At 42.3% G+C, this 25,856-nt stretch overlaps 1 protein-coding gene and 1 non-coding gene across 3 annotated transcripts in view; both read right to left on the bottom strand.

The window, feature by feature from the left end:
* Nucleotides 1-25,856, bottom strand: part of LOC126017412 (ubiquinol-cytochrome-c reductase complex assembly factor 1) — a 132,479-nt gene that overhangs the window by 45,046 nt on the left and 61,577 nt on the right. For both annotated transcript variants that reach the window (XM_049779333.1, XM_049779334.1), the window contains exon 7: nt 9,492-9,600. In XM_049779333.1, the coding sequence (XP_049635290.1) occupies nt 9,492-9,600 (109 nt within the window). The remainder of the gene's footprint in view (nt 1-9,491; nt 9,601-25,856) is intronic.
* LOC126019942 (U6 spliceosomal RNA) lies at nt 10,433-10,534 on the bottom strand. The gene has a single exon (XR_007499545.1). It is a non-coding gene; the product is annotated as a U6 spliceosomal RNA (small nuclear RNA).

Here is a 25,856-nt window from a genome sequence, read left to right as displayed (position 1 = left end):
GATGAGAAGTTTCAGAAAAACTAAACTATATATAGTTTATACTATATAGTATAGTCTCTAAAACTTTTTTTGTAACATCTTTTGTGGATTTAAAGCATTTGTTAAAAAAAAATAAAAAAAAAAAGCATTTGTTAACTTAGAAATATACGATACTTGGGGCTACAGAGATACTAGAGCAGTGTAAGGTGCTTGTCTTGTACATGGCCGATCTGGATTTGATCCCTGGCATCCTAAATGGTGCCCCTGAGCACCACTGGGTGTGAGCCAAACCACCCCGCCCCCCAAAATACTTTATATTTATATTTATATATTTATATTTATGTTGAGGCTACATCCAGCAGTGTTTGGAGCTCACTCTTGGCACTGCTCTCTAAGATCATTACTGGCAGTTAGCAGGGGGTACTGGGAATCAAACACAGTTTGCCATGTGCAAGGCAAATGCCCTACCCACTGTATTCTCTCTCTCTGGGCCTGCTATATATTTTCTTTCTTAATTTTTTTGGTTTTTAAGCCATGCCTGGTGGTGCTCTGTGTTCAGAAATCACTCCTGACAGGCCCAGAGGATCATATGAAATGTCGAGGATTGAACCTGGGTTGGTCACATATAAGACAAATGCCCTACCTGCTGTGCTACTGGTCCATCCCACTATATATGATCTTTAAACAACTCTCTTAAAAGATTGGAAAAAGAAAAACCGAGGATGGCAGAAATGTTTTCTTTCAATGTTTAAGAGCAACAGAAAACAATTATCCTCGTGAAAAATGCTACCTCCTGGGGGTCAGAATAATAGCACAGCAGTAGGACGTTTGCCTTGCACATGGCCAATCCAGGACGGACCTTGGTTCCATCCCCAGCATCCCATATGTCCCCCAAGCCAGGAGCAATTTCTGAGCACATAGCCAGGGCATCACAGAGTGTGGTCCAAAAAGCACACACACACAAAAAAGCTCCTTACCCATTTTTCCTAATACTTATTCTGGATTCATATGTATATTTATGTAAATTTACATATTTATGTAAATAAATATAAATATCCACTCGTGCCAAGAATTTACCTGGAAGGCAGTGAACATAAACAAATGATGACACAAATAAGAAAACACAAGCCATAGAAGAGAACATATACATTTACTATAGTACTTCCAGCTAGGAGAAACTCAGATAGGAAGATGTTAGGACTGGGATATAAGGGCAATTTAGGTATAATGTACAGTAGGAGGAAAGACACAGAATAGGAAAAGCAAGACATCTGCCCTGGCTGGAGCAAGAGTATGTGAAGCAAGGATGGAATGTGATGTTCACTGAGTGTTATGTGCCAGCACCTACCTACCTACCTACCTATATTTAGAATCCATATATTTAAGATTCAAGAAGTAATAGGGGAAATAAGTTTGGAAAGTTGTCTGGAGTTTGATCACAGAGGACCTTGAAAAACAAAATGTTGGTTCTGCAAAGCAAAGTTGAATTTTTACAAAGGAGTCCAGTTTAGCCCAAAGCTCTTCCTTCTTTTCTCAGTCCTCTTACTATTCTGTCAGGCCATTCTGCTGCAAGAAAGAGACCATAGGAGATTCATCAGAAAACTACAAGAAAAAGTGATCTGAAATCTTGTGGAGGTAATCGGCATGCCACGACCACTGATAATCTTTTAAGTACTTAACTACCGTCCTTCCCTCCCTTTCCTACCTAGCTCCAAGCCTTGGAAAGCTTAAACCTGCCCATTGTAAGCCACAAGGTGGAGATGTCTGGCAGGGCACAACTGAGAGGAAGTGGTTTGGCCAGTTTAAGGTTACCATTAACACTTTGAGTCACTGCCTTGAGCTAATTTTTATGTTTGTTTTTTAAGTTTGGTTGAAATGTCACAAATGGAAAAATTAAGTAAAGCCACAAGACTGGACACACCTGGCTGCAAACCCAGCAAAAGAAACTTACTTCATTAGTAGGAAAGGCAGAGTAAAATTTACATCTGAAATCGGCCTGCACCAGGAGAAAGTGCTGAAGCCAGAGGCCTCTGTCTGTTTTTACAGCTGTGTCAAGTCTTAGTTCCCTAACACTCAGGAGTGAGGCAAGGGCCCAAGGAAAAATGGTCTCCAATCTCTTCAGCTGCAACTCACAAAGGTTTTAAAAACTAGTTAATGAAACAAAACAAGACCAGATGAGGTGATATAATGAACTTATTTGTTTTGGTATTATGTTTTGCTTAGAACACTTTCAATTACTGTATTTTTGTAACCTCAAATTCAATACTCATTTCTGACACTATTTTCTTTTTTTTTTTTTTGTTTTTGTTTTTCAGGCCACACCCATGTGATGCTCAGGGGTTACTCCTAGCTAAGCGCTCAGAAATTGCCCCTGGCTTGGGGGGACCATATGGGACACTGGGGGATTGAACCGCAGTCCTTCCTTGGTTAGCGCTTGCAAGGCAGACATCTTACCTCTAGTGTCACCTGGCCGGCCCCAGACACGATACACAAGTCAGTCGTCGTCGTCTTCTTCTTTTTTTTTTTTTTAATCTTTCCCAGCAGCTGAGATCTTAGAAAACTGATTTGAGGGCCCGGAGAGATAGCACAGCGGCGTTTGCCTTGCAAGCAGCCAATCCAGGACCAAAGGTTGTTGGTTCGAATCCCGGCGCCCCATATGGTCCCCCATACCTGCCAGGAGCTATTTCTGAGCAGACAGCCTGAGCACTGCCGGGTGTGGCCCAAAAACAAAAACAAACAAACAAAAAAAACTGATTAGAAAAAAAAAATTTTCCCCTCTCTTCCTTGATACAATGTAGGCAGTCAAACCCAGATCTCACACATGCAAAGCATGTGCTCAGGGCCAGAGTGGTAGGGCCACGAAGTGGTCTCCTGAACCTGCCAGGGATGATTTCTGAGCGCAGAGCAAGAAAACACCTAAGCACTGCAGGATGTGACCCCAAAAACCAAAAACCAAAAAAAAAAAAAAAAAAAGCATGTGCTCAGCACTTTGAGTGATCATTCTGGGTTCATATAGATGAGTTTTCTTAAAAATGTGTAGTAGGGATGTCAAGTAACACAAACAACTACCACAAACCAAAGATACTCAAAATGAAAAGAAATTTGGAAATCATGTAACAACTTACTAAGAAGTTGTAACAACTTGCCAGTGCTCTGCTTCCTACTACTTACCTTCAGTCACCTGTCCATAACTTTTTTATTTTTTAGGTTGTCCACTCACAAAAGACTGAGTTTCTATACACATACACAACCCAGAAATGGCTTTTATAATATTGTATATATGAAGACTTATCAGTTTGCCTTCCACACAGCCTATCCAGGTTCAGTACCCAGCAACCCACAGGATCCCATAAGCAGCACCAAGAGTGATCTTTGAGCCCAGAACCAGGAGCAACCCTTGGGCATCTATTAGTTTGGACCAACAAAATAAAAATAGAGTATCAGTTTGTGCTAAGAATCTTCAAAAGGAAGTACCAAGTCACTTACTTAAAAAAAAAAAGTCATACATGCTGAGTATTACATGATGAGTGAAATAAGTCAGAGGGAGAGACACAGAATAGTCCCACTCATCTATGGGTTTATTTTGTTTTGTTTTGGTCAAATCCGGCAGTGCTCAGGGTTTACTCCTGGCTCTGCACTCAGAAATCGCTCCTGGCAGGCTCGGGGGACCATATGGGATGCCAGAATTAGAACCACCATCAGTCCTGGGTTGACTGCGTGCAAGGCAAACGCCTTACCGCTGTGCTATCTCTCCGGACCCTTACCTATGGGTTTTAAGAAAAATAAAAGACATTCTTGCAATAATGTCCAGAGACAATAAAGATGAAGACTGGAAGGACCGGCTCAGGATATGAAGCTCACCACTAAGGGTGGTGAGTGCAGTTAGAGAAATAACTACTGACAACTATGAGTGAGAGAAGTAGAATGTCTGTCTCGAATACAGGGAGGAGTTGGGGGAAGAGGGAGATGGGAGCACTGCTGGTGGGAATGTTGTACTGGTGAAAGGGGGTATTCTTTTTATGACTGAAACCCAACTACAATCATGTTTGTAATCATGGTGCTTAAATATATCATTTTTAAAAAGTCATATTATGGGGCTGAAGAGATAGTACAGTGGATAAGGTGCTTTCTTGCAAGCAGCGAACTGGGGTTCAGTCCCTAGCATCCTATATGGTCCCCATAACTCCCCAGAAATGATTACTGAGTGCAATGCCAAGATAACCCCTGAGCACTGCAGGTATGGCCCCAAAACCAAACAAAATCATATTAACTTTCCAACTTCTAAATCCATCATTGTGATTATATAACAATAACATTATTACATTAAGTCATAACCTTTTTGTTTTGTTTTGGGGCCACATGTGGGGATATTCAGAGGTTATTCTTTGCTCTGCATTCAGAAATTACTCCTTGAAGGGAGCTCCAGGGAACATATGGATGCCAGGGATGATAGAACCAGAGTCAGCCATGTGCAAGGCAAAGGCCCTATATGCTATGCAATCACTACAGCCTCAAGCTATCTCCTTTTATTTAGACTTTGTTTAGTGCCTAAACTGGAGTGTGACCTTCCTCTCAACGATGGTAATTTAAATAATTTATTGTATCTCGTGGTGATTTAATCTTCAAATTTATTAATAAATAAAAGAATGTATACTTGGGGAACATTATAAACCATTTAAATTCTTGCAATTTATGTACATCTCAATCTGCAGTATGGGGGCTGTTCGACATCCCCTGGAAATGTTTTAAATGTTTCAACCTTGGGCCCGGAGAGATAGCACAGTGGCGTTTGCCTTGCAAGCAGCCGATCCAGGACCAGAGGTGGTTGGTTCGAATCCCGGTGTCCCATATGGTCCCCCGTGCCTGCCAGGAGCTATTTCTGAGCAGACAGCCAGGAGTAACCCCTGAGCACCGCCGGGTGTGACCCAAAAACCAAAAAAAAAAAATGTTTCAACCTTTATGGAAAACAATATGGAGAGTCCTCCTCAAACTGGAAATTGAGCTCCCATACGATCCAGCTATATCACTCCTAGGAATATACCCGAGGAACACAAAAATACAATACAAAAATCCCTTCCTCACACCTATATTCATTGCAGCACTATTTACAATAGCCAGACTCTGGAAACAACCAAGATGCCCTTCAATAGATGAGGGGCTAAAGAAACTGTGGTACATATACACAATGGAATACTATACAGCCATCAGGAGAGATTAGGTCATGAAATTTTCCTATTCATGGATGTACACGGAATCTATTATGCTGAGTGCAGTAAGTCAGGGGAGAGAGAAAGATGCAGAATGGTTTCACTCATCTATGGGTTTTAAGAAAAATGAAAGACATTTTTAACAGTATCTCAGAGACAAGAGAGATGAGGGCTGGTAGGTGCAGCTCATGACATGAAGCTCACCACATAGAGTGATGAGTGCAGTTAGAGAAATAACTACACTGAAAACTATCATAACTATGTGAATGAATGAGGGAAGTAGAAAGCCTGTCTCGAGTACAGGTGTGGGTGGGGTGGGGAGGAGGGAGATCTGGGAAATTGGTGGTGGGAATCTTGCACTGGTGAAAGGGGGGTGTCCTTTACATGACTGTAATCATACAACTACAATCATATTTGAAATCACGGTGTTTACATAAAGATAATAATAATAAAAAGAAATGCACACTCTGGGGCTGCAGAGTGTATAGAAGATAGGACATTTGACTTGAGTGTAGCTAACCTGAGTTCAATCTCTAGCAGTACACATGGTCGCCCAACCCCCGCTAGGAGTGATCCCTGAGCCTAGAGTCATGAGTAAGTCCTGAGCATAAGTGGGTATGGCCCCAAACCCAAATACACAGATACACACATGCACACTCTGTCCTCACCCCAAACCTACTACATCAGAATGTGTATTTTAACAATAACTCCAAGTAAACTGGAGGCGCAGTATTTGAGAAACACTGTTACATCAGAGGCCAGAGTAATAGTACAGCAGGTAAGGTACTTGCCTTGCACAGTCAACAGGTTTGATCCCCAACATCTCATATGATCCCCCTGAGCACCACAGCAGTAATCCCTGAGTACAGAGCCAGGAGGCTTGCATCAATTGAGAAACACTGATCTAACATAGTTTCCTATAGGACAGAAACATACATACATACATATATAATAAATATTTAATTACATTATATAATATATAAATATATTATGTATAATATGTATAATAAAATGGATAAAATGGGGTGAGGCAGGGGATACACACTAATTTCTGCAGGACTGCACTGTTTTGCACCTGGATCACAAGCTAATAAATCAAGAATGATTTAGCTGGGGCCAAGGAGCTAGCGCTTGTTTTGCATGCAGGAGACAGATGTGTGTGTTTGCCCCAGCACAACTGGGAGTAGCTCCTGAAGAAAGATCTGTCTGGTAAATTGACTTTAAAACATAATATCAAAAACTGATTTCTTCAGTGACTGAAGTTACTGATTCAGCAAAAATCTGAGGTTAAGGCAGGTTCCCCCACCCTTTTTATTTTGCCAACCCCTGGCTGAGCTGAGGGGTTATTCCTGTCAGACTCAAAGGATCATATGGGATACTGAGGATTGAACCTGGATTAGCTGTATGCAAGGCAAGCACTATCCGTTCTGCTATTGCTCTGGCCCCAAGTTTCAGAACTTTAAAAAGTTCAGAATTTTAAAAAGCTGTCAAAGCAACATAGGAGAAGGTTCAAAGAACTGAGCATTGTCATGTAAATATATGTACAGGGGTCCAAAAGAACACAGGGCACCTAAAAAGTTCCTATGGGCAGGAGTCAGCAATCTATGGCTCACTAAGCTTTTCAGGTTGGCAATAGTTATGGCTCTAATGGTACAATTTAAAACAGAATTGGGCCAACCTTAATAAAAAATATTTACAAAAAAATCTATAAGTGTGTGGCAGTAAGCCAAGACTTTTGCTGTCAAGTAGGGTCACTGACCATAATTAAATAGGTTGACTAGAGACTTGCCAGAACCTCAAGTCCATTATGTACTGTCACAGAGCTGGCGAGAAAGTACTTGAAGGCACGTGAAACACACATTCATGAAGGAATAGTTTAAAGACTGATGATTCCCCCTCTGAGTAATGAAGACAGCAGAAAGGCACAACAGTAAGAAAAATGAATCAAACAACACTAATAAAGACAAGTGAATGCTGACTCTAAAACAGATGACAACGATGATGGTAGTTAGAACCTTGATAGATACCATCTAGAATGAGTAGAAATACCAATGGCCAGCTGTTTCATGGAAAGGCAAATGTAAATAGAGCACTAAAGGCAAACCAATGTTCACTTTGTTCAAATGCAGTTCTCTCAATAATATAAATTTTTTTCACAAGCTTCAACCCACACTTTCATTAGACAACAATCCTTAAAATGATCTCATCTCAAAAGCTGTGATTCTATACATAAACCTATTATGCTAGAAAACAAACAAAAAGTATGAAATAATTAAAATAAATCATGGATAAGAAGATTCCATGCACAAAAAAAGAAGATGCCATGCACTGTGGAAAATCATATTGAAATATATACCGTTTAAAAATAAAATTGGGGGCCAGAGCAGTGGTGCAGGGCATAAGGCTTGCATGGGCAAGCCTAGGACAGACTGCGATTTGATACCCTGGAGTCCCATATGATTCCCCCCAAGCCAAGGGTGATTTCTGAGCATATAGCCAGGAGTAACCCCTGAGGTGTGTGGCCCCCAAAACAAAATAAAATAAAATAAAATAAAATAAAATAAAATAAAATAAAAAACTGAAGATTAGAGTGATAATATAGCAGGGAGGGCATTTGCCTTCCTTACAGCTGACCTTGGTTTAATCTACCATCCCATATAGTCCTTAGAGCCTGCCAGAAGTGATTTCTTTTTGTTTGTTTGGTTTTTTGTTTTCAGTCACACCCGGTGATGGTGACGCTAAGGGGTTACTCCTGGCTATGCGCTCAGAAATTGCTCCTGGCTTGGAGGACCATATGGGATGCCAGAGGATAGAACCGAGATCCATCTTAGACAAAGTAGATGCCTTACCGCTTGCACCACTGCTCAGGCCCCCAGGAGTGATTTCTAAACACAGAGCCAGGAGTAACCCTTGAGTGCTGCCAGGTGTGGCCCCAAAACAAAACAAAACAAAAAAATTGAATATAAATATATAGTGAGTGATATCATATATAATACACCTAAAAGCCAAAATTGTCTATAAATAGACAAAAAGTCCTAAAAGATATACCAAAGTGAAAACTAACAGCTTCTTTAAAAAGTTAAGTGATGTAGATTGAAGATTAACTACAACTGTAATTTAAAATTTTTTGTTTTATAAAAAATAATAGTAACTGGGCATGGAGGTAAGATAGCATGGAGGTAAGGCGTTTACCTTTCATGCAGAAGCACGGTGGTTTGAATCTCGGCATCCCATATGGTCCCCTGTGCCTGCCAGGGGCGATTTCTGAGCATAGAGCCAGGAATAACCCCTGAGCACTGCCAGGTGTGACCCAAAAACAAAAACAAACAAACAAAGTAATAACAAAATGCATAGTTAAGCCTGCAGTGTGGTTCATCCATAGTGCTTGCCTTACATGTTGAGTCCCTAGTACAGCAAGACAAAAAAAAAATACATTCAGTTAAATGCACAGCGGTAGAGCATTTGCCTCACACGCAGCCGACCCAGGACAGACCTGGATTCAATTCCCAGCATCCAATATGGTCCCCTGAGTGTGCGAGGAGCGATTTCTGTGTGCAGAGCCAGGAGTAGCTCCTGAGTGCCACTGGGTAGGGCCCCAAAACAAAACTAAACAAACAAAAAAAGTCAGGTTGCAAAATAGTATATATAGTATAAGCCATTTGGGGTATACTGAAAGACTATACATTTATTTATTTATATTTATATAAAACAATTAGAAGAAAATATGTCAACTCTTTTCAGGGAGAAGGGGTCTGGATCACATCTGACAGTGTTCAAGGGTTACTCCTAGTTGTGTGTTCAGGAATAATTCCAGCTGGGACTCAGACCATACACAGTGCAGGGACTCAAACCAAGGTCAGCTTTGTGCAAGGCAAGTACCTTTTTTTTTTTTTTTTTTTTTTGGTTTTTGGTTTTTGGGCCATGCCCGTTGGTGCTCAGGGTTTACTCCTGGCTATCTGCTCAGAAATAGCTCCTGGCAGGCACAGGGGACCATATGAGATTCGAACCAACCAACCACCTTAGGTCCTTGGATTGGCTGCTTGCAAGGCAAACATCACTATGCTATATCTCCGGCCCCCAAGGCAAGTACCTTAATCCCTGTACTATCTCTCTAACCTCCAAAAAGTTGTCTTTCTTTTTCCCTCAGAGCCAAGGATTGAATTTAGGACCTAACACATAAAGGCCAAGTGATTGATGGCTGAGCTACATTGCCTACCAGAGCGATTTTATCTAAATAGAATATAACCTCAAGTAGAGCAATCCCCTACAGGGCATTTCCAAAGATCACGGAAACCATTTGCTTACCCCCATGACTCTGCCACGCTGCTCAACATCCTCCCACATAAAATGAACTATGATACGACACATGTACTTCCCACTCCGGCCTTCCTGCTTCATTCGGACCAGACACATCCTGGAGGGAAGAAGACATAAGAATCAATAGCCATTTCATATTCCCATCACACATTTTCCCCCAAGTTTTGCTCAGATGATTTCAATAAAGGGCACTAAATTAAAACTGAGAAAGTGGCCTTTAAAAAAACTTTTAGTAAGAAATAATATTAATATAGTAAAGATAACAGATCTTTTTGTTTTGTTTTGTTTTGTTTTTGGGCCACACCCAGTGATGGTCAGGGGTTACTCCTCGCTATGTGCTCAGAAATCGCTCCTGGCTTGGGTGACCATATAGGATGCCAGGGATCGAACCAAGGTCCGTCCTGGGTCAGCTGTGTGCAAGGCAAATGCCCTACCACTGCACTAGCACTCCGGACCCTAAGATAGCAAATCTTAACCATCCAAATTGATAACATTTTTTTTAAATTATACACATTCAAGTGTTTAAAACAGATGACTGGATAAAGAAACTATGGTACATATACACTATAAGAAATTATAAGATCATGAAATTTGCTGTTATGTAGATGGAATTAGAGGATATGGTGCTGGAATGAAGTAGGCTAGACGACAGAGAACAATCTCTCCCATATGTGGGATATAAAGAAACATAGTAGGGGGATAACAAAAGGCCAAAAACAACAATCTAAGAACTGGGGCAGTGAGATGTGGAGGTGTGACAAGGGAGGGGGTGGTAAGGAGGCAGGGTTGTGGGTATAAAAGGGAACCATGAAACCATGGTAGAAGGAAATGAAGACACTTATGGGAAGCAAGGCGCTGGAATATTGTATTCATGCCACTCTATCATTGACAGTATTACAAAATTATAAATTGTGGTGACTAAAATTACAAATAAACTGTTGAGTCCAACTACACACAATCCTTGCACAGGGGCCATGCTAATCTTCTCTGTATCATTCCAATTTTAGTATATGTGCTGCCGAAGCGAGCACTCACACACACTCCTATCTATTAAAATCTATGAACAATAGCATGGCACAACGGAATGATTCTAGTATGGCATGTCTCAACACCTCTGTTAATGACTAGGGAAGAAAAGAAAACAGTTATCAAACTTGCAGATGACAAGAAGCTGGGCAGGAAGAAAAATATGCTGGATGACCTAACAATGAACTGAAAATACCTCAACCAGCAGTTTCAATGGCTGAGTCTAACAATGAATTTGAACAGGGATAACTCTATGGTCCTGCATTAAATGAATAGCTAGATGTACAAGATAGGTGGTACTGGGGCCAGCGTGGTGGCGCTAGAGGTAAGGTGCCTGCCTTGCCTGAGCTAGCACCTAGGACGAACCTAGGTTCGATCCCTGGCATCCCATATGGTCCCCCAAGCCAGGTGCGATTTCTGAGCTCATAGCCAGGAGTAACCCCTGAGCGTCACCGGGTGTGGCCCAAAAACCAAAAAAAAAAAAAAAAAAAAAAAAAAGATAGGTGGTACGTTCAAAGGTAAAGGAAAAAGTTGCCTCACACCAATTAATGCAATGCCAAATACTGCAGTAGAAAAATAGTATCTTCGGTGTGCAAAATGAGTGGTTTTGTTCTAATCAGCACAAACCAAATGTACTTCAAATATTTATTGTCCATAGTTTTAAACATTATTTTAAAAGACAAAAGAAAGATAGGAGAGACTAGACAATACTGAACCAGGAGAAAATAGGAACACTGCTTTAAACATTGCAGAAAAATGATTGTTCAAGACTTAAGAGTTGTAGGGGCCGGAGAAATAGTATAGCAGGTAAGGTGCTTTGCCTTGCATGGTGCCAACCTGGATTTAACTCCCAGAACTCCATATGACCACCCAACTGCCAACAGAAGTGGTCCCTGAGCACAGAGTAAGCCCTGAGTACCACCAGTTGTGCACTCTCCTAAAAACAAAGCGCCCAAGCACACGAGCGCGCACGCACGCATGCTCACACACACACACACACACACACACACACACACACACACACACACACACACACACACACACACACACACACACACACACACCACTTTAGCATCAGAACCAGCGGGGCTGGAAAGATAGCATGGAGGTAACGTGTTTGTTTGCCTTGCATGCAGATGGATGGTGGTTCGAATCCTGGCATCCCATTTCGAGCCTGCCAGGAGTAACCCCTGAGTGCTGCTGGGTGTGACCCAAAAACAAAAACAAACAAAAAAAGAATCAGAACCAGAGGCTGGGTGCAGTGGTCCTCAAACTATGGCCCGCAGGCCACATATTGTATTTGTATCTGTTTTGTTTCTTCATTGCAAAATAAGATATATGGAGTGTGCATAAGAATTTGTTCATAAGTTTTGTTTTTACTATAGTCAGACCCTCCAATGGTCTGAGGGACAGTGAACTGGCCCCCTGTTTAAAAAGTTTGAGGACCCCTGGAAGGAAGAAGGATTGTTCAACATAAATACAAAAGCAGAAAGATAGACAATACTAGAGCGCTTGACTTGCATGTGACAGACTAGAGTTTGATAGCTGACAACCCAAATAATCCCATGAAACTGCCAGGCATAATTCCTAAGCATCATCAGGTGTGGCCCCCAAACCAAAATATAATATAAAGCAAAAAACTTTCTAACAGGGATAACTCATTATTTGAATGATGGAACAATATTGTCAAAACAGGGTAAACCTATGCTAAAGGATGAATAATGATGGAAACTCAGATATCTGATTTTCTGATTGACTAATCTAATACTCCTTCCAAACTTGAGATTTGCTGATGCTATGATTCTAAATTTGTACCGTATTTATTCTAGTATAACGCACAGATTTTCTCCCCCCTCCCCCCAAAAAATCAAAGTTTGGGTGCGCGTTATAAATGAGGGCTGAGGTGGGGTGGCAGTGGCGGCCGGTCCAATGAGGGCACAGGTGAATTATGAGTTTGCAGCTGCACACTGTACTTGAGGGCGAAGGAAAAAAAACGTCAAGAAACCTGGCCTATCTCTCGTGACATCCTGGGTTAAAACATCATGGGAAGACATACCAAAAGAAATGACCATCAAGAGTTTTTTGAAGACAGGCATCAGCAATAAAATGGACGGCACAGAAGACGACCTGTTGTGGAATTCAGACTCAGAAGAAAGCAAAGAAACTGGAGAAACAGATGTTCCTGCCAACTGGGACACTGATGAAAAATTAACTCGAGGAGAATGGAAACAACTCTTTAGTGTATCTGATGATGAATCTGACTTTGAAGCATTTTAAATAAATATTGTTACGGTAATTTTATTTCAGTATTGTGTTTATACCAGTTTATGTTGTCAATAAATGATTTTTATTATGGCTACACGTATTCAACAACGTTTTTTAGTCAATTAGAATGCTTGGTGTGAAACAAAATTTTATACCGATTTTTAATCGAACATTGGGGTGCACGTTACTTGAATAAATATGGTAACTTCTGGATTCAAAGCCTAAAAAATACTACTTTAGGGTCTAGGGCCCCTAAAGTACAGCAGGTAGGACCTGATACAGCAGTCCAAAGAGCTGTCCATGGTTCGAACCCCAGCATCCCATATGGTCTCCTGAACAACACCAGGAGAGACCCCTGAGAACAAAGCTAGATATAAGCCCTGAGCACAGTCAGATGTGGCCCCCAAACAAAACAAAATAATAACACCTTTTTATAAAAAATATATAGGTCAGAAAAAAAGATAGACAGGACATATTCCACAGTAGAAACAAACTGGGGGAAAGGTTCAGTGGTCCTTTTTCCCCACACCATTTTCCTTAGTTAATCAAATCACTCATGCCAGTCTCACCTGAAAAGCAGACATGTGTTTTGATGCTTAAGTGCTGTCAGGGCTAATTCATCAACAGCAAAAGTGAGGTCATGGAATTCTTCAGTTATTTGAAAATTCTGTAGTTTGTTAATACACCTGCCCTCTGAGGTTTAAAAGGCACAGATTTTCTCAGACCATAAACTTACTAATTACATTAATACATATAGAGTGAGGTGTTTTTGTGTTTTTTTTTTGTCTCAGAGCAGTTTGTTCTACAGCCCTTACAGATAACAATTGCTTCAAATGGCCAGCTTAACAGAAATGATAACCATTGAAGCAAACTGAAGACTTTCAAGATGCTGACACTTAATTCACTTACACTGAGTTTCAGTTACCTGAGGGTATATAATTGTGCACCATTGGAGTAGAAAGATGGCTAAAAAGAGCTCAGACTCCAAGAAGCAGTTAGCCCCCTGGGAAGATTAAATATGACAGATAGGGGTTGGAGCAGTGGCGCAGCAAGAGAGCATTTGCCTTGCACTCAGCTGACCTAGGACAGACTGCAGTTCTATCCCCCAGCGTCCCATATGTTCCCCCAAGCCAGGAGCAATTTCTGAGTGCATAGCCAGGAGTAACACCTGAGCGTCACTGGGTGTGGCCCAAAAACCAAAAAAAGAAAAAAGAAAAAAAAGACAGCTACCCTAATAGGGGGCTAAATGATATAATATATGATATATATTATGATATAATAAATGATATAATAGTTAGATGCCTACTTTGTATGAGGTTGACCAACCACGTTCCCTCAGCACTACGTACAGTCTCCCATGCACTGCCAGAAGTGATCCCTGAACCATAAGAAAGCCTTGAATACTGCCAGGTGTGGCACAAAAAAGCTAAAATGAAACAAAAAAGGAAACAGCCCTAAGAGAAAATGTGGTTAAATGTCCCAAGAGAAGCAAAAGTGCAAAGGATAGCAGATTACTTATGGTTGAATGGGATCAGAGAAAGCATCATAGAAAATGAATCACTTAAAAAAAAAAAAAAGAATCACTATACCTGAGAATAGGAAAGATGAGTTGAAGTTAGACAGGAAAAGACAAAATAAAAAATTTCTGTCAGATGGAACAGTACAAGTAAGGCAGGACTGCAGAAGGGCTAGTAAGGGAGAGGTGAATACTTCAATTCTGTGGGAGGACAGGTATAGGAAAGAGAGAAATATGCCAGAAAGACCATAAAGAGATTCAAAATGCCATATAAGCTCTGAACTTTATTCATGAGACAACTGAAAAATTAAAAATTTTAGGGCCCGGAGAGATAGCACAGCGGTGTTTGCCTCGCAAGCAGCCAATCCAGAACCTAAGGTGGTTGGTTTGAATCCCGGTGTCCCATATGGTCCCCTGTGCCTGCCAGGAGCTATTTCTGAGCAGACAGCCAGGAGTAACCCCTGAGCACTGCCGAGTGTGACCCAAAAAACCAAAAAAAAAAAAAAAAATTTTTTTAAAGATTGTTATCTGTTTAGCACATTGGTATTGAGAGCAGATGAGTCTCAAGAAGTTAACCCTTTATTCTCAGGCCTATAATTAAAAATTAAAGTCATTGGGAATAGAGTGAGAGGGTAAGGTGCTTACTTTGCATAGATCGACTAGGGTTCGATCCCTGGCATGCCATATGATCCCCTGAAACTGCCAGGAGTGATCCCTGAACACAGAGTCAGGATTAAGACCTAAACACAAACAGATGTGCGCAAAACCAAAAAAAAATGAACACCATTAGGCCAGAGAGATAGGTAAACTGGCTGAATATGTTTTACATACTCAGGAGGTAAAAATTGATTCTAGGAATCATATTGTGCTCCCACTAAAGCACCTCCAGAAATGACCCTCAAGCACAGAGTCAGGAGTAGCCCCTGAACAATGCCCCAAAACAAAAACAAAAAGTTTATGTTACTGGCCTGAGGAGTAATAACTCAAAGGGCTGAGTGCAATGTTTTCCAAGGAGAATGACAGGGCACAATAATGCATGGTCCCTAGAGCACTACCAGGAGTGACACACAACCCCAAGAATAAGGCCCAAGTACTTCTTGAGATGGCCAAATACATTGGGTGGGGGGTTGGGCCACACCCGGCGGTTACTCCTGGCTATCTGCTCAGAAATAGCTCCTGGCAGGCACGGGGGACCATATGGGAAGCTGGAATTCGAACCAACCACCTTAGGTTCTGGATCGGCTGCTTGCAAGGCAAACACCGCTGTGCTATCTCTCCAGCCCCCAAATACATATTTTTAATTGAAAAAAATTAGTAAGTTTCCAGGGCTGGAAGATGGCATATTTGGTGAATATTTACTTTAGCAAAACTACAGTGTTCAAGATAGTCTGATTCAGAAATAAAAACAAGGGCCCAGGGGCCGGGCGGTGGCGCTGGAGGTAAGGTGCCTGCCTTACCTGCGCTAGCCTAGGAGACGGACCGCGGTTCGATCCCCCGGTGTCCCATATGGTCCCCCAAGCCAGGAGCGACTTCTGAGCGCATAGCCAGGAGTAACCCCTGAGCGTTACCGGGTGTGGCCCAAAAACCAAAAAAAAAAACCAAAAAAAAAAAAACAAGGGCCCAAAGAGATAGCACAGCGAAGTTTGCCTTGCAAGCAGCTGATCCAGGACCAATGGTGGTTGGTTCGAATCCTGGTGTCCCATATGGTCCCCCGTGCCTGCCAGGAGCTATTTCTGAGCAGACAGCCAGGAGTGACCCCTGAGCACTGCTGGGTGTGGCCCAAAAACCAAAAAAAAAAAAAAAAAAAAAAAAAAGAAGAAATAAAAACAAGGGGCCAGAGCGATAGTGCAGCAGGAAGGTGTTTGCCTTGCATACGGCTGCCCAGGACAAACCTGGGTTCGGTTCCCGGGCTCCCATATGGTCCCCCAAGCCAAGAGCAATTTCTGAGTGCATAGCCAGGAGTCACCCCTGAGTGTCACTGGGTATGCCCCCCCACAAAAAAAAAAAAAGAAAAGGAAAACTAAAGTGTGCACCTCCTTTTTGAGAAGGATACAACTTGAAGATGTGTTACGGCCTGTATTTAATTCTGCTGATAACAACAATTTGGAACCTATGGATGCAAGCTGGCTGGCTATGTTAAAGCGGGAAATTTCTAATTACCTCTAAAACACTGTACTTATTCAAGTCAATAGACAACTGATGTAAAGACACTTTCAAGTGTAAATGTACAATAAATTTCATTACATATAGCTAAAGATCTAGAACTATAAAATCAAAACAAAGAATCAATTTTTTTCATTAACACGAAGTATACTGCAGAATTCTATATGTTCTACTGGGAAAAGATTCTGGGAGATTAGGGACTAGAGAAATAGTACAGAGAGTAGGACACTTGCTTTGCACACAGCTGACCTCGGTTTAAGCCCCCAACACTCCTTAGCATCTCCTGAACCTCACTAGGTATGCAACTTAAGCACAAAGGCAGGAGTAAGTCCTGAACACAGCCACATTGTGGCCCAAAACCCCTACACACAAAAAAATAAATAAAAATTCTGGAGGTTATAATGATAACAGATTGAGTGGATAGGACCATCCCAGGTTCAATTCACAATCCCATATATGGTCCCCAGAGCTTTGCTAGGAGTTATCCCTGAATGCAGAGGAAAAATTCAACATTATACTAGGTGTAGTCCCAAAATTTAAAAAAATTTTTTAAAAAATTAAAAAAAAAAAAAGAGAGGGACAGAGAGATAGCACAGCAGTAGGGAATTTGCCTTGCACGCAGCCAACCCAGGAAGATGGACCTAGGTTCTATCCCTGGCGTCCAGTCCCCCGAGACTGCCAGGAGCAATTTCTGAGCACAGAGCCAGGAGCAACCCCTGAGTGCTGCCAGGTGTGGCCCAAAAACCAAAAAAATAGATTTTGACATATAGGACTTTCATGAGGACCATATTCAGCCAACCAATAACTCAAGTAGAAGGGGTAATAGCATGCAATTGACTGGTACCACATGGTCCTCTAAGCATCATTAGTTGCAGCCCCAGAGACCCTTGAGCACAAGTGCGGTAGCCCTAATGACTCTTGGCAATGCAGGTCCCTGGCAGCACCACATCTTCAATTCTCATATCACACCATCAGCCTGGTTGACCGAGAATCACCCAGAAATGGCCAGTGGGTCTCTTGAACACTACCTGGGAGTCCCCAGCCTAAAATTCAAGTAGATTCTTACTTGAGGCAAAGACAGCTAAAAACGCTTGAGTGTATGTTTTTTATGTGTGAGGCTCCATTTGATCCTCAGCTCCACATACTTCCCCCAACACTATCCAGTATTAGCCCAGGTGAGCCGCAAGCACCACTGGGCCTGAGCAGCCCAACAACACATTAAATAAACCAACTGTTGGGTTGGCTACATCACACTAGAAATGACACCAGCATCCATTTTCCACTCTGTTTAAAAGGCCCCTCTAGGATAAAAAAAGTTTTGCTCTGAATGTATGAACCAAATTCTCTAGGTAGTTAAGGAGAAAAACCCTAATGTGATAAATGTATGTTTGTCCTCTTCTGGGAAAAATCCGTTGGACACCACTGCCATATTTTAGTTAGCTGTGCCTAGAATATCTAGACTGGAGCTGAAGATAATTTTTTTTTCTGTTTTTGTTTTGGGGCCACACCCAGCAGCACTCGGGGATTACTCCTGGTTCTGTGCTCAGAAATTGCTCCTGGCAGGCTTGGAGGACCATATGGGATGGCAGAGGATTGAACTGGGTCTCTCCCGGTTCAGCAACATAAAAGGCAAGCGCCCTTCAGCTGTGCTATTGCTCCAGCCTCTGAAGGTAAATTCTTTTTTTTATTATTTTTATTTATTTATTTATTTATTGGTTTTTGGATCACACCCTGCAGCGCTCAGGGGTTATTCTTGGCTCTATGCTCAGAAATTGCTCCCGGAATTCGAACCATGCCCTTCTGCATGCAAGGCAAACGCATTATCTTCATGCTATCTCTCCGGCCCCTGAAGGTAAATTCTTTTTTTTTTTTTTTTTTTTTTTTTGTTTTTTTGGGTCACACCCGGCATCGCTCAGGGGTTACTCCTGGCTCCATGCTCAGAAATCACTCCTGGAAGGCTCGGGGGACCATAGCCGGGATTTGAACTGATGACCTTCTGCATGAAAGGCAAACACCTTACCCTCCATGCTATCTCTCCGGCCCAAAGGTAAATTCTTAAGGCCACTTGATCTTTATGCCTATATAACCAGTCTGCTTACTTTTACTTTTACTTACTTATTTGCTTATTTGGTGGTGGTGGTGGGCAGGGATGCCCAAAAGCTACTCCTGGTGGAGGTCCTAAGGACCAAATGTTGCCAAATAAAAAATGTGGGCTCTGTACAAAGCAAATTGTATAGTTCAGATCTTTGAGCCATATCCCAAGCTGCTTTAAGTATATAATATATGCAAGAGTCTACTTTCTATTGGTAACCTTTAACCATTCAATTCCTCTCCCTTAGGAATCCTAAGTATAGAGGCCAAAGAATATTACAGGGGTACTTGTCTTCCATATAGTTGATTGTCTGATTCCTAGTACCATATATATCCTCCATGCACTGCCAGGAGTGACTGCTGGCTGCTTTGATGGACACATACTCACAACAACAAAAAGTAACTGCTGACAGCTTTACATGAAAAAAAAAAACAACTTTCAAATTTTATTTAAAATGAACACAGGGGGGCCGGAGAGATAGCATGGAGGTAAGGCGTTTGCCTTTCATGCAGGAGGTCATCAGTTTGAATCCCGGCGTCCCATATGGTCCCCCGTGCCTGCCAGGAGCAATTTCTGAGCATGGAGCCAGGAATAATTCCTGAGCACTGCCAGGTGTGACCCAAAAACCACAAAAAAAAAAAAAAAAAAAAAAAAAATGAACACAGGGCCAGGAAGATAGTGTAGGCTAGAGCACACATTTTGCATACAGAGACCCCAGGTTTGATCACCAGCACCCTATGCAGGGAGGGGAGGGGGTAAAGGAGAAGGAAGGGGAAGGGAGAGGGGGAAAGTGAGTGAGAGGGAGAGGGAGAAAGAAAGGGAGAGGGAGGGGAAGGAGAGATGGAAGAGGAGAGGGAGAAGAAGAGAGGGACAGGGACAGGGAGAGGAGATACCAGTGTTTGGACAAGAGCTAGCCAATAAGGAAACACAACTTTGAATGCAGAAAGAAGGTCCAGGTTCTATCCACATCAGCACATGATCCCCAGGAACAACCCCCAATGACACTGCTGGAAACAATCTTTAAGCATCCCTAGGGCCAAAAGATAGCACAGCGGTAGGCATTTGCCTTGCATGTGGCTGACCACAGACGGACCCGGGCTCTATTCCTGGGATCCCATATGATCCCGAGCCTGCCAGGAACAATTTCTGAGTGCAGAGCCAGGAGTAGCCAGGAGTAGCCCCTGAGTACCGCCGGGTGTGCCCCCCCCCCCCGCCCCCAAATAAAAGCATCCCTAGATGTTGTGCCTCTCCACAGAATAAGTGAAATTATCAGAATCTCTGAATCATCCAGAAATGTTTGTAGCTTAACAGAAGTAAAAGGAAAATGAGTTAAACAAATTAAAAAATACAAACAAAGAGGGGAGGAGAGAAGGGAAGGGAAAAATGCAAACAAAAGCTAAGATTTGGGAATCTTGATATTCACTGCAAATAAAACATACACTAGTCATAAGTTAAACATTAAAACAACAATGTTTTAATCATTAAGTCAACTATTACACAACAACTGAGAATACTATATTTTGTTTGTTTGTGGGCCACATCTGGCTCTGTTCCTCCTGATCACACACACCTCACTCACTCCTAGTGGTGCTCAGAGGACCATAAGTAATTACAGGGATCAAACTAGCGGCCAGAGTACAGTAGGTAGGGCATTCCCTCTGTTTGCTCACTGCTGATCCAGATTCAATTCCTGGCATCCCATATGGTCCCCCCAAGCACTATCAGGAGTAATTCCTGAGTTTAGAGCTAGGAGTAACCCCTGAACATCACTGGGTATGGCCCCAAAACAAAGTTAAATAAATAAAACAATAAATTTGCTTTTAAGACAAAACACATTTTTAGAGATAGGAGAAAATTCTTTTTTATTTTTTTTGTCTTTTTTTAATATTTTCATGTTTATTTTCTTTTTTTTAAATATATTTTTTACTTAAGTAACATGATCATAGTTGGGTTACAGTCAGACAGAACACCCCCCTTCACCAGTGTAATATTACCCCCTCCCCCCTTCCCATCCCCTGCCTGTATTCGAGATAGGCATTCTACTACAGTTATTTGTTTTTAAGTTCAGTAAATCGTATTTTTTTTCCTTAAAGGATAAGAGTAAAAAAAAATATAATAAAGGTGTGATAGTGACAATCACCATTGTTTGCATAGGTCCAGAAAAATGGGAAAAATGAAAAAAAAAAAAAATCCTTGACCTGATTACAAAAAGGCCTCACCCCAGAAGTTTATTGGCATAAGACCAACTCTAGGGGCCGGGAAGGTGGCGCTAGAGATAAGGTGTCTGCCTTGTAAGCGCTAGCCAAGGAACAGACCGCGGTTCGATCCCCTGGCGTCCCATATGGTCCCCCCAAGCCAGGGGCAATTTCTGAGCGCTTAGCCAGGAGTAACCCCTGAGCGTCAAACGGGTGTGGCCCAAAAAACAAAAAAAAAAAAAAAAAAGACCAACTCTGGGTTCCAGGCATACCAGTCTGTCCAACCCAAGTCATTCTCCATGGTCCCGGTGAAACTTTTTCACACTTTAGCTATTGTTGGTATCAGATTCTTATATTTAAAGACTCTGGATTCTGTGCATTTCTTTCATTGATGTCAGGCTGATGTGGAGCATCCTCTAGTTTCAGCATACCATTAAATGCGGAGTGATCTGCCCTGCATGCAGACTGTTGCTGAGTCGTCTGGGTGTTGGGAGCACTCTTTGGAGTAAGTCAATGCCAAAGCAGTGGTAGGTCTTCCCTGGTAGAGGCTTGGATCCTGGTAATGTTATAGACAATTGTGGTTGTTTCCATAGATAGTATCCATTGTTCAGGTGTGTGTGAGTGATGCCCATTCTTCTGAGGCCTAAGTCAAATCATTATGCCAATGTTCAGGGTAAGAGGCCTAATTACATTACCAAATTTGTATTCCCATCTCTATTAGATAAGAACTTGTTTGCATATGCATTATTTTCCCATTTTAATGTGCCTATGCAAAAGAGAAGCAATGCCACAAGATATTGTTGGTGCATCTGGGGGTCGATGAATCAAGTCCAACATTCCCCATAACTTGGTTCAAACATACAGATCTATACAGATATACTCTTCTACCAGTATTGCTTATAAAACAGATCTCAAAGGGGGAAAATCAAACAATCAAATAACAAAGCCAGTGGGCAAAATTTTCACTATATGAGGATGTTCAAAAAGAGTTATAGATGTTAAGGGAATACATCTGAGATATACAAAGGAGATACACCTGTCCCTTTTATGTTTTAGAAATAGTCAAGAGGGAGGTGTTATTTCCGAGACACCACTTTGGTCTGTGATTTGGACAAGTGAAGAGCACATTGAACCATGTCCTCCCCCTTGTTGCCTGCTGAAGCTTCCTACTCCCTGAGAGGCGTTTGCTTCCTACTTGCTGGAAGTTGGAAGTTCACCAGTCCCCTCCCAGCCCCTTGCAGGAACAAGGAAGCCTGGGGTCTCTTTTAAATTGCACCTTGCCGGAACCCACTTGCTGGGACCCTGAGCAGGTGTCCAGGAATAACCCTAGAGATCCGGAGGAAGGAGAGAGAAGGCTGTGGGGGGCAGCCGAGGCTACATCTTCCCCTTATCTTGGCAAAAAAGCCTACAGCGTGGAACCTTGCCATGACGTGTTGCCTGCTGAAGCTTCAGACTCTACCTAAAAAATTACTGTGAAAGATATGTAATCCACCTTGGCCAAAACAAAAATCATTAGTACAGAAAAATGGTTAAATGTGGGGTAACAGGAGATGAGAGTGAGGGAGTAAAGGAATAAAATAAGCTCCTGGATGGCTTTCAGATTATGACAAGCAGATAAAACACAATGAGATCCAAATATTTGCCCCCGCGCGGTTTCACAATGGACAGGTTTAATAAGGAAACTTCCCTGGTAAGTCCTAAAGCCAGAACCTATTGTGCTGTTATTCCCACCTCGCTGGCTTGCCCAGGAATGTGGCCAGGAGAAGCCCTGGAGTTCCGGAGGAAGGAGGTAGATTGGTGCTGGGGTGACCCATGTCCTGCACCCCTTCCTAGGCCTGGTTAAAGAGGCCTTTGGCATGGCTGAGGGCTGCCAAACCCCATGCTGGCAGAACCTCCCGGTTCCCAGGAAGGAAGGAGATCCTTCCAGAGCTAGAAGGCTGGAAGGTCAGAGCCCCCACCCCAAACCCTCCCTTTGGAGCCGGGAGGGAAATGGGGAAAACCTAGGAAACCAATAAGCTCCTCCAAGGGACCCACCTCGCTAGCTTGCCCAGCTGTGTGGCCAGGAGAAGCCCTGGAGTTCCTGAGAAAAGAGGTAGAGGGGTGCTGGGGTGACCCATGTCCCATACCCATTCCTAGGCCTGGTAAAAGAGGCCTGTGGCAAGGCGGAGGGCTGCCAAACCCCATGCTGGCAGAACCTCCTGGCTCCCAGGAAGGAAGGAGATCCTTCCAGAGCTAGAAGGTCGGAAGGTCAGAGTCCCACCCTAGGCCCTCCCTTTGGAGCCGGGAGAAAAATGGGGAAAGCCTAGGGAAACCAATAAGCTCCTCAAGGGACCCACCTCGCTGGCTTTCCCAGCTGTGTGGCCAGGAGAAGCCCTGGAGTTCCGGAGGAAGGAGGTAGAGGGGTGCTGGGGTGAAGTATGAGGCTTGAGTTAGGTCTCTCACACCACATGACCTCTAATCTAAATACTGTTGGGTATGGTTCTGGTAGCCCCAAGCACTGCACTGCCAGGCCCACATACCCTACCAGACTGGGCCAACAAGTATCTCCAGGAGAAACCAACGCAATATGGTTACTATAATGAAAAAAGGCATGCAGACCAATGAAACCAATTTGAGAGCTCATAAATAAACCTGCAGGCAAATGGGCAGTTATTTACAACAAAGGTGTCAAGAAGGTAAAGATGATTAAGGAAAGCTTCCTCAACAAATGACATGGAAAACTTGCAAGTCACATGCAAAAGAATAAAACTGAACCACTACTTCACAACATGAAAAATGTTTAACTTAAAATGGATTAGATGTGGAGCCAGAGAGAGAGAATACAGTAGGTAGGGCATTTTGCCTTAAAGCCAACCTAGCTTTGATCCCTGAGCACCACCAGGTCTGAGACCCCTTCAAGGGTGAAAAATAAAAAAGAATTAAAGACTTATAATTTTAACACAAATCTAGGAAAGACATCTGAAAAAACATTGGCTACATACTATATTACTTTCAGAGGTGTCATTGATCCAACTTCATTAGCAAGGAAAACAAAAGCCAAGATAAACAAATGGAATTACATAAAATTAAAAAGTGTGCACAGCAGCAAAAAAAAAAAAAAAAAACAAAAAAAAAAAACCTATTAGCACCACCACCCCCAAATCCTACTGAGCATAAAAGAATATTTGCATACCATACATCTGACATAGAGTTAACTCAACAACAAAACCCCATCAAAAAAAAAAAAAATGGGAAGAGTTCAACACATCTCTAAAGAAGATATCTAGATGGTTTATATGCACATGAATAAAATGCTCCCCATTTCATTGATATCAGTGAATGCAAATTCCAAATGACAGTAAGTTACCATCTCACATGTGTAAGAATGGCCTATATTAAACAAACTGTAAACAAGTGCAGATAAGGGTGTGGAGAAAAAAGAACTCTAAATGATGATTCTTGGTAAAAATGTAAACTCATCTATAAAAATATGGGAAGATGTATCGAAATATTTTTAAAAAAGATAGATCCATATGATCCAGCAATTCCACATCTATCCAAAGAACAAAAGCAATGAGCAAGCGAGTGAGTATGAAGAGAGAAAGATAAAGAGAGAGCAAAAGAGAGGAGGCAAAGATGGAAGGAGAGAGGTAGAGAGAGAGATGCAAATCTATGTTCATTACAGCAATGTTTACAATAGCCATTACCTAGAAACAATCCAAGTGCTCAACAATGAGTGGATACAGAAACTGTAGCATAGTATACCAGGGAGAGAGCTGAAATGGCTAGAGCAAATGCCTGACATGGATAGGGTCCCAGGTTGATCACTAGCACACCATGGCCTCCCAAGTAGTACCAACTGCAGCCCTTGACGGCCCCAGCACCACTGACGAGACACCACCTCTAGATCTGAAGAAATTCTGATGTATACACAAATACGTATATACAATGTGAAATACTACTGTTATAAGAAAAAATGAAATCTTGTTTTTGCTAAAACTAGACAGTGTCATTCTAAGCTTCAGAAGAAAAAAGATAAATACTAGATGCTCTCACTCATAGGTGGTAGATAAATAAACAAAACAAAACAAAACAAGGAACAAAGTTCAATGAAAGCAAATCCTTGGATTCTGAGGACAAAACAGGTTATCAAAGAAGAGTGGGGTGGAAGGGAAAGTCCTACTAACAGTGATGAACAGATACTGGTACTTGGGTGGTGGGTGTAGTATGCCATAAAATTTGTAAATATTTACATATTTATAAGCTAAAGTTACCTCAATAAAAATTTTTTTGAAAGAAAATGAAATAGGGGCCAGAGAGATAGCATGGAGGTAGGGCATTTGCCTAGCATGCAGAAGGACGGTGGTTCGAATCCCGGCGTCCCATATGGTCCCCCGAGCCTGCCAAAAGCAATTTCTGAGCATAAAGCCAGAAGTAACCCCTGAGCGCTGCCGGGTGTGACCCAAAAACCAAAAGAAGAAAAGAAAAGAAAAAAGAAATAGAAGAAAGACAATCTAATTTCACAATGGCTAAATATAAAAAAAATAATAAAAACCCTAAACCATTTAAAAATAAGAGGGACCAGCACGGTAGGGTGTTTGCCTTGCACGCAGCTGACCTAGGACAGGCCTCGGTTCAATCCCCTGTGTCCCATAGGGTCCCGCAAGCCAGGAGTAACCCCTGAGTGTCACCGGGTATGGCCTCCCCCTAAAAAAAGAGAGACAATCGGGCCCGGAGAGATAGCACAGCGGTGTTTGCCTTGCAAGCAGCCGATCCAGGACCAAAGGTGGTTGGTTCGAATCCCGGTGTCCCATATGGTCCTCCGTGCCTGCCAGGAGCTATTTCTGAGCAGACAGCCAGGAGTAACCCCTGAGCACTGCCGGGTGTGGCCCCCCCCCCAAAAAAAAGAGAGACAATCAAGTAATAATCATGATTTTGGGGGAGAAAGGAGAGAGCTTGGAGGTTTAAAGCACCACCTTGTAAATATGAGGCTACAATTTCAATCTCTAATCATTTACCTACATTAGCTGAGTGTGATCCTGGCAACCCTCCTGCCTATGACCCCTGGTACCACAAGCAATTCCTGGCTACACCATAGTCAACTATGTGTAAGTACC

Source organism: Suncus etruscus, chromosome 9 (assembly GCF_024139225.1).
Source record: "Suncus etruscus isolate mSunEtr1 chromosome 9, mSunEtr1.pri.cur, whole genome shotgun sequence".
In the NCBI taxonomy this organism is placed as follows: domain Eukaryota; kingdom Metazoa; phylum Chordata; class Mammalia; order Eulipotyphla; family Soricidae; genus Suncus; species Suncus etruscus.
The sequence above is the reverse complement of the archived record's forward strand: the minus strand, read 5'-3'. Positions and strand labels throughout refer to the sequence as shown.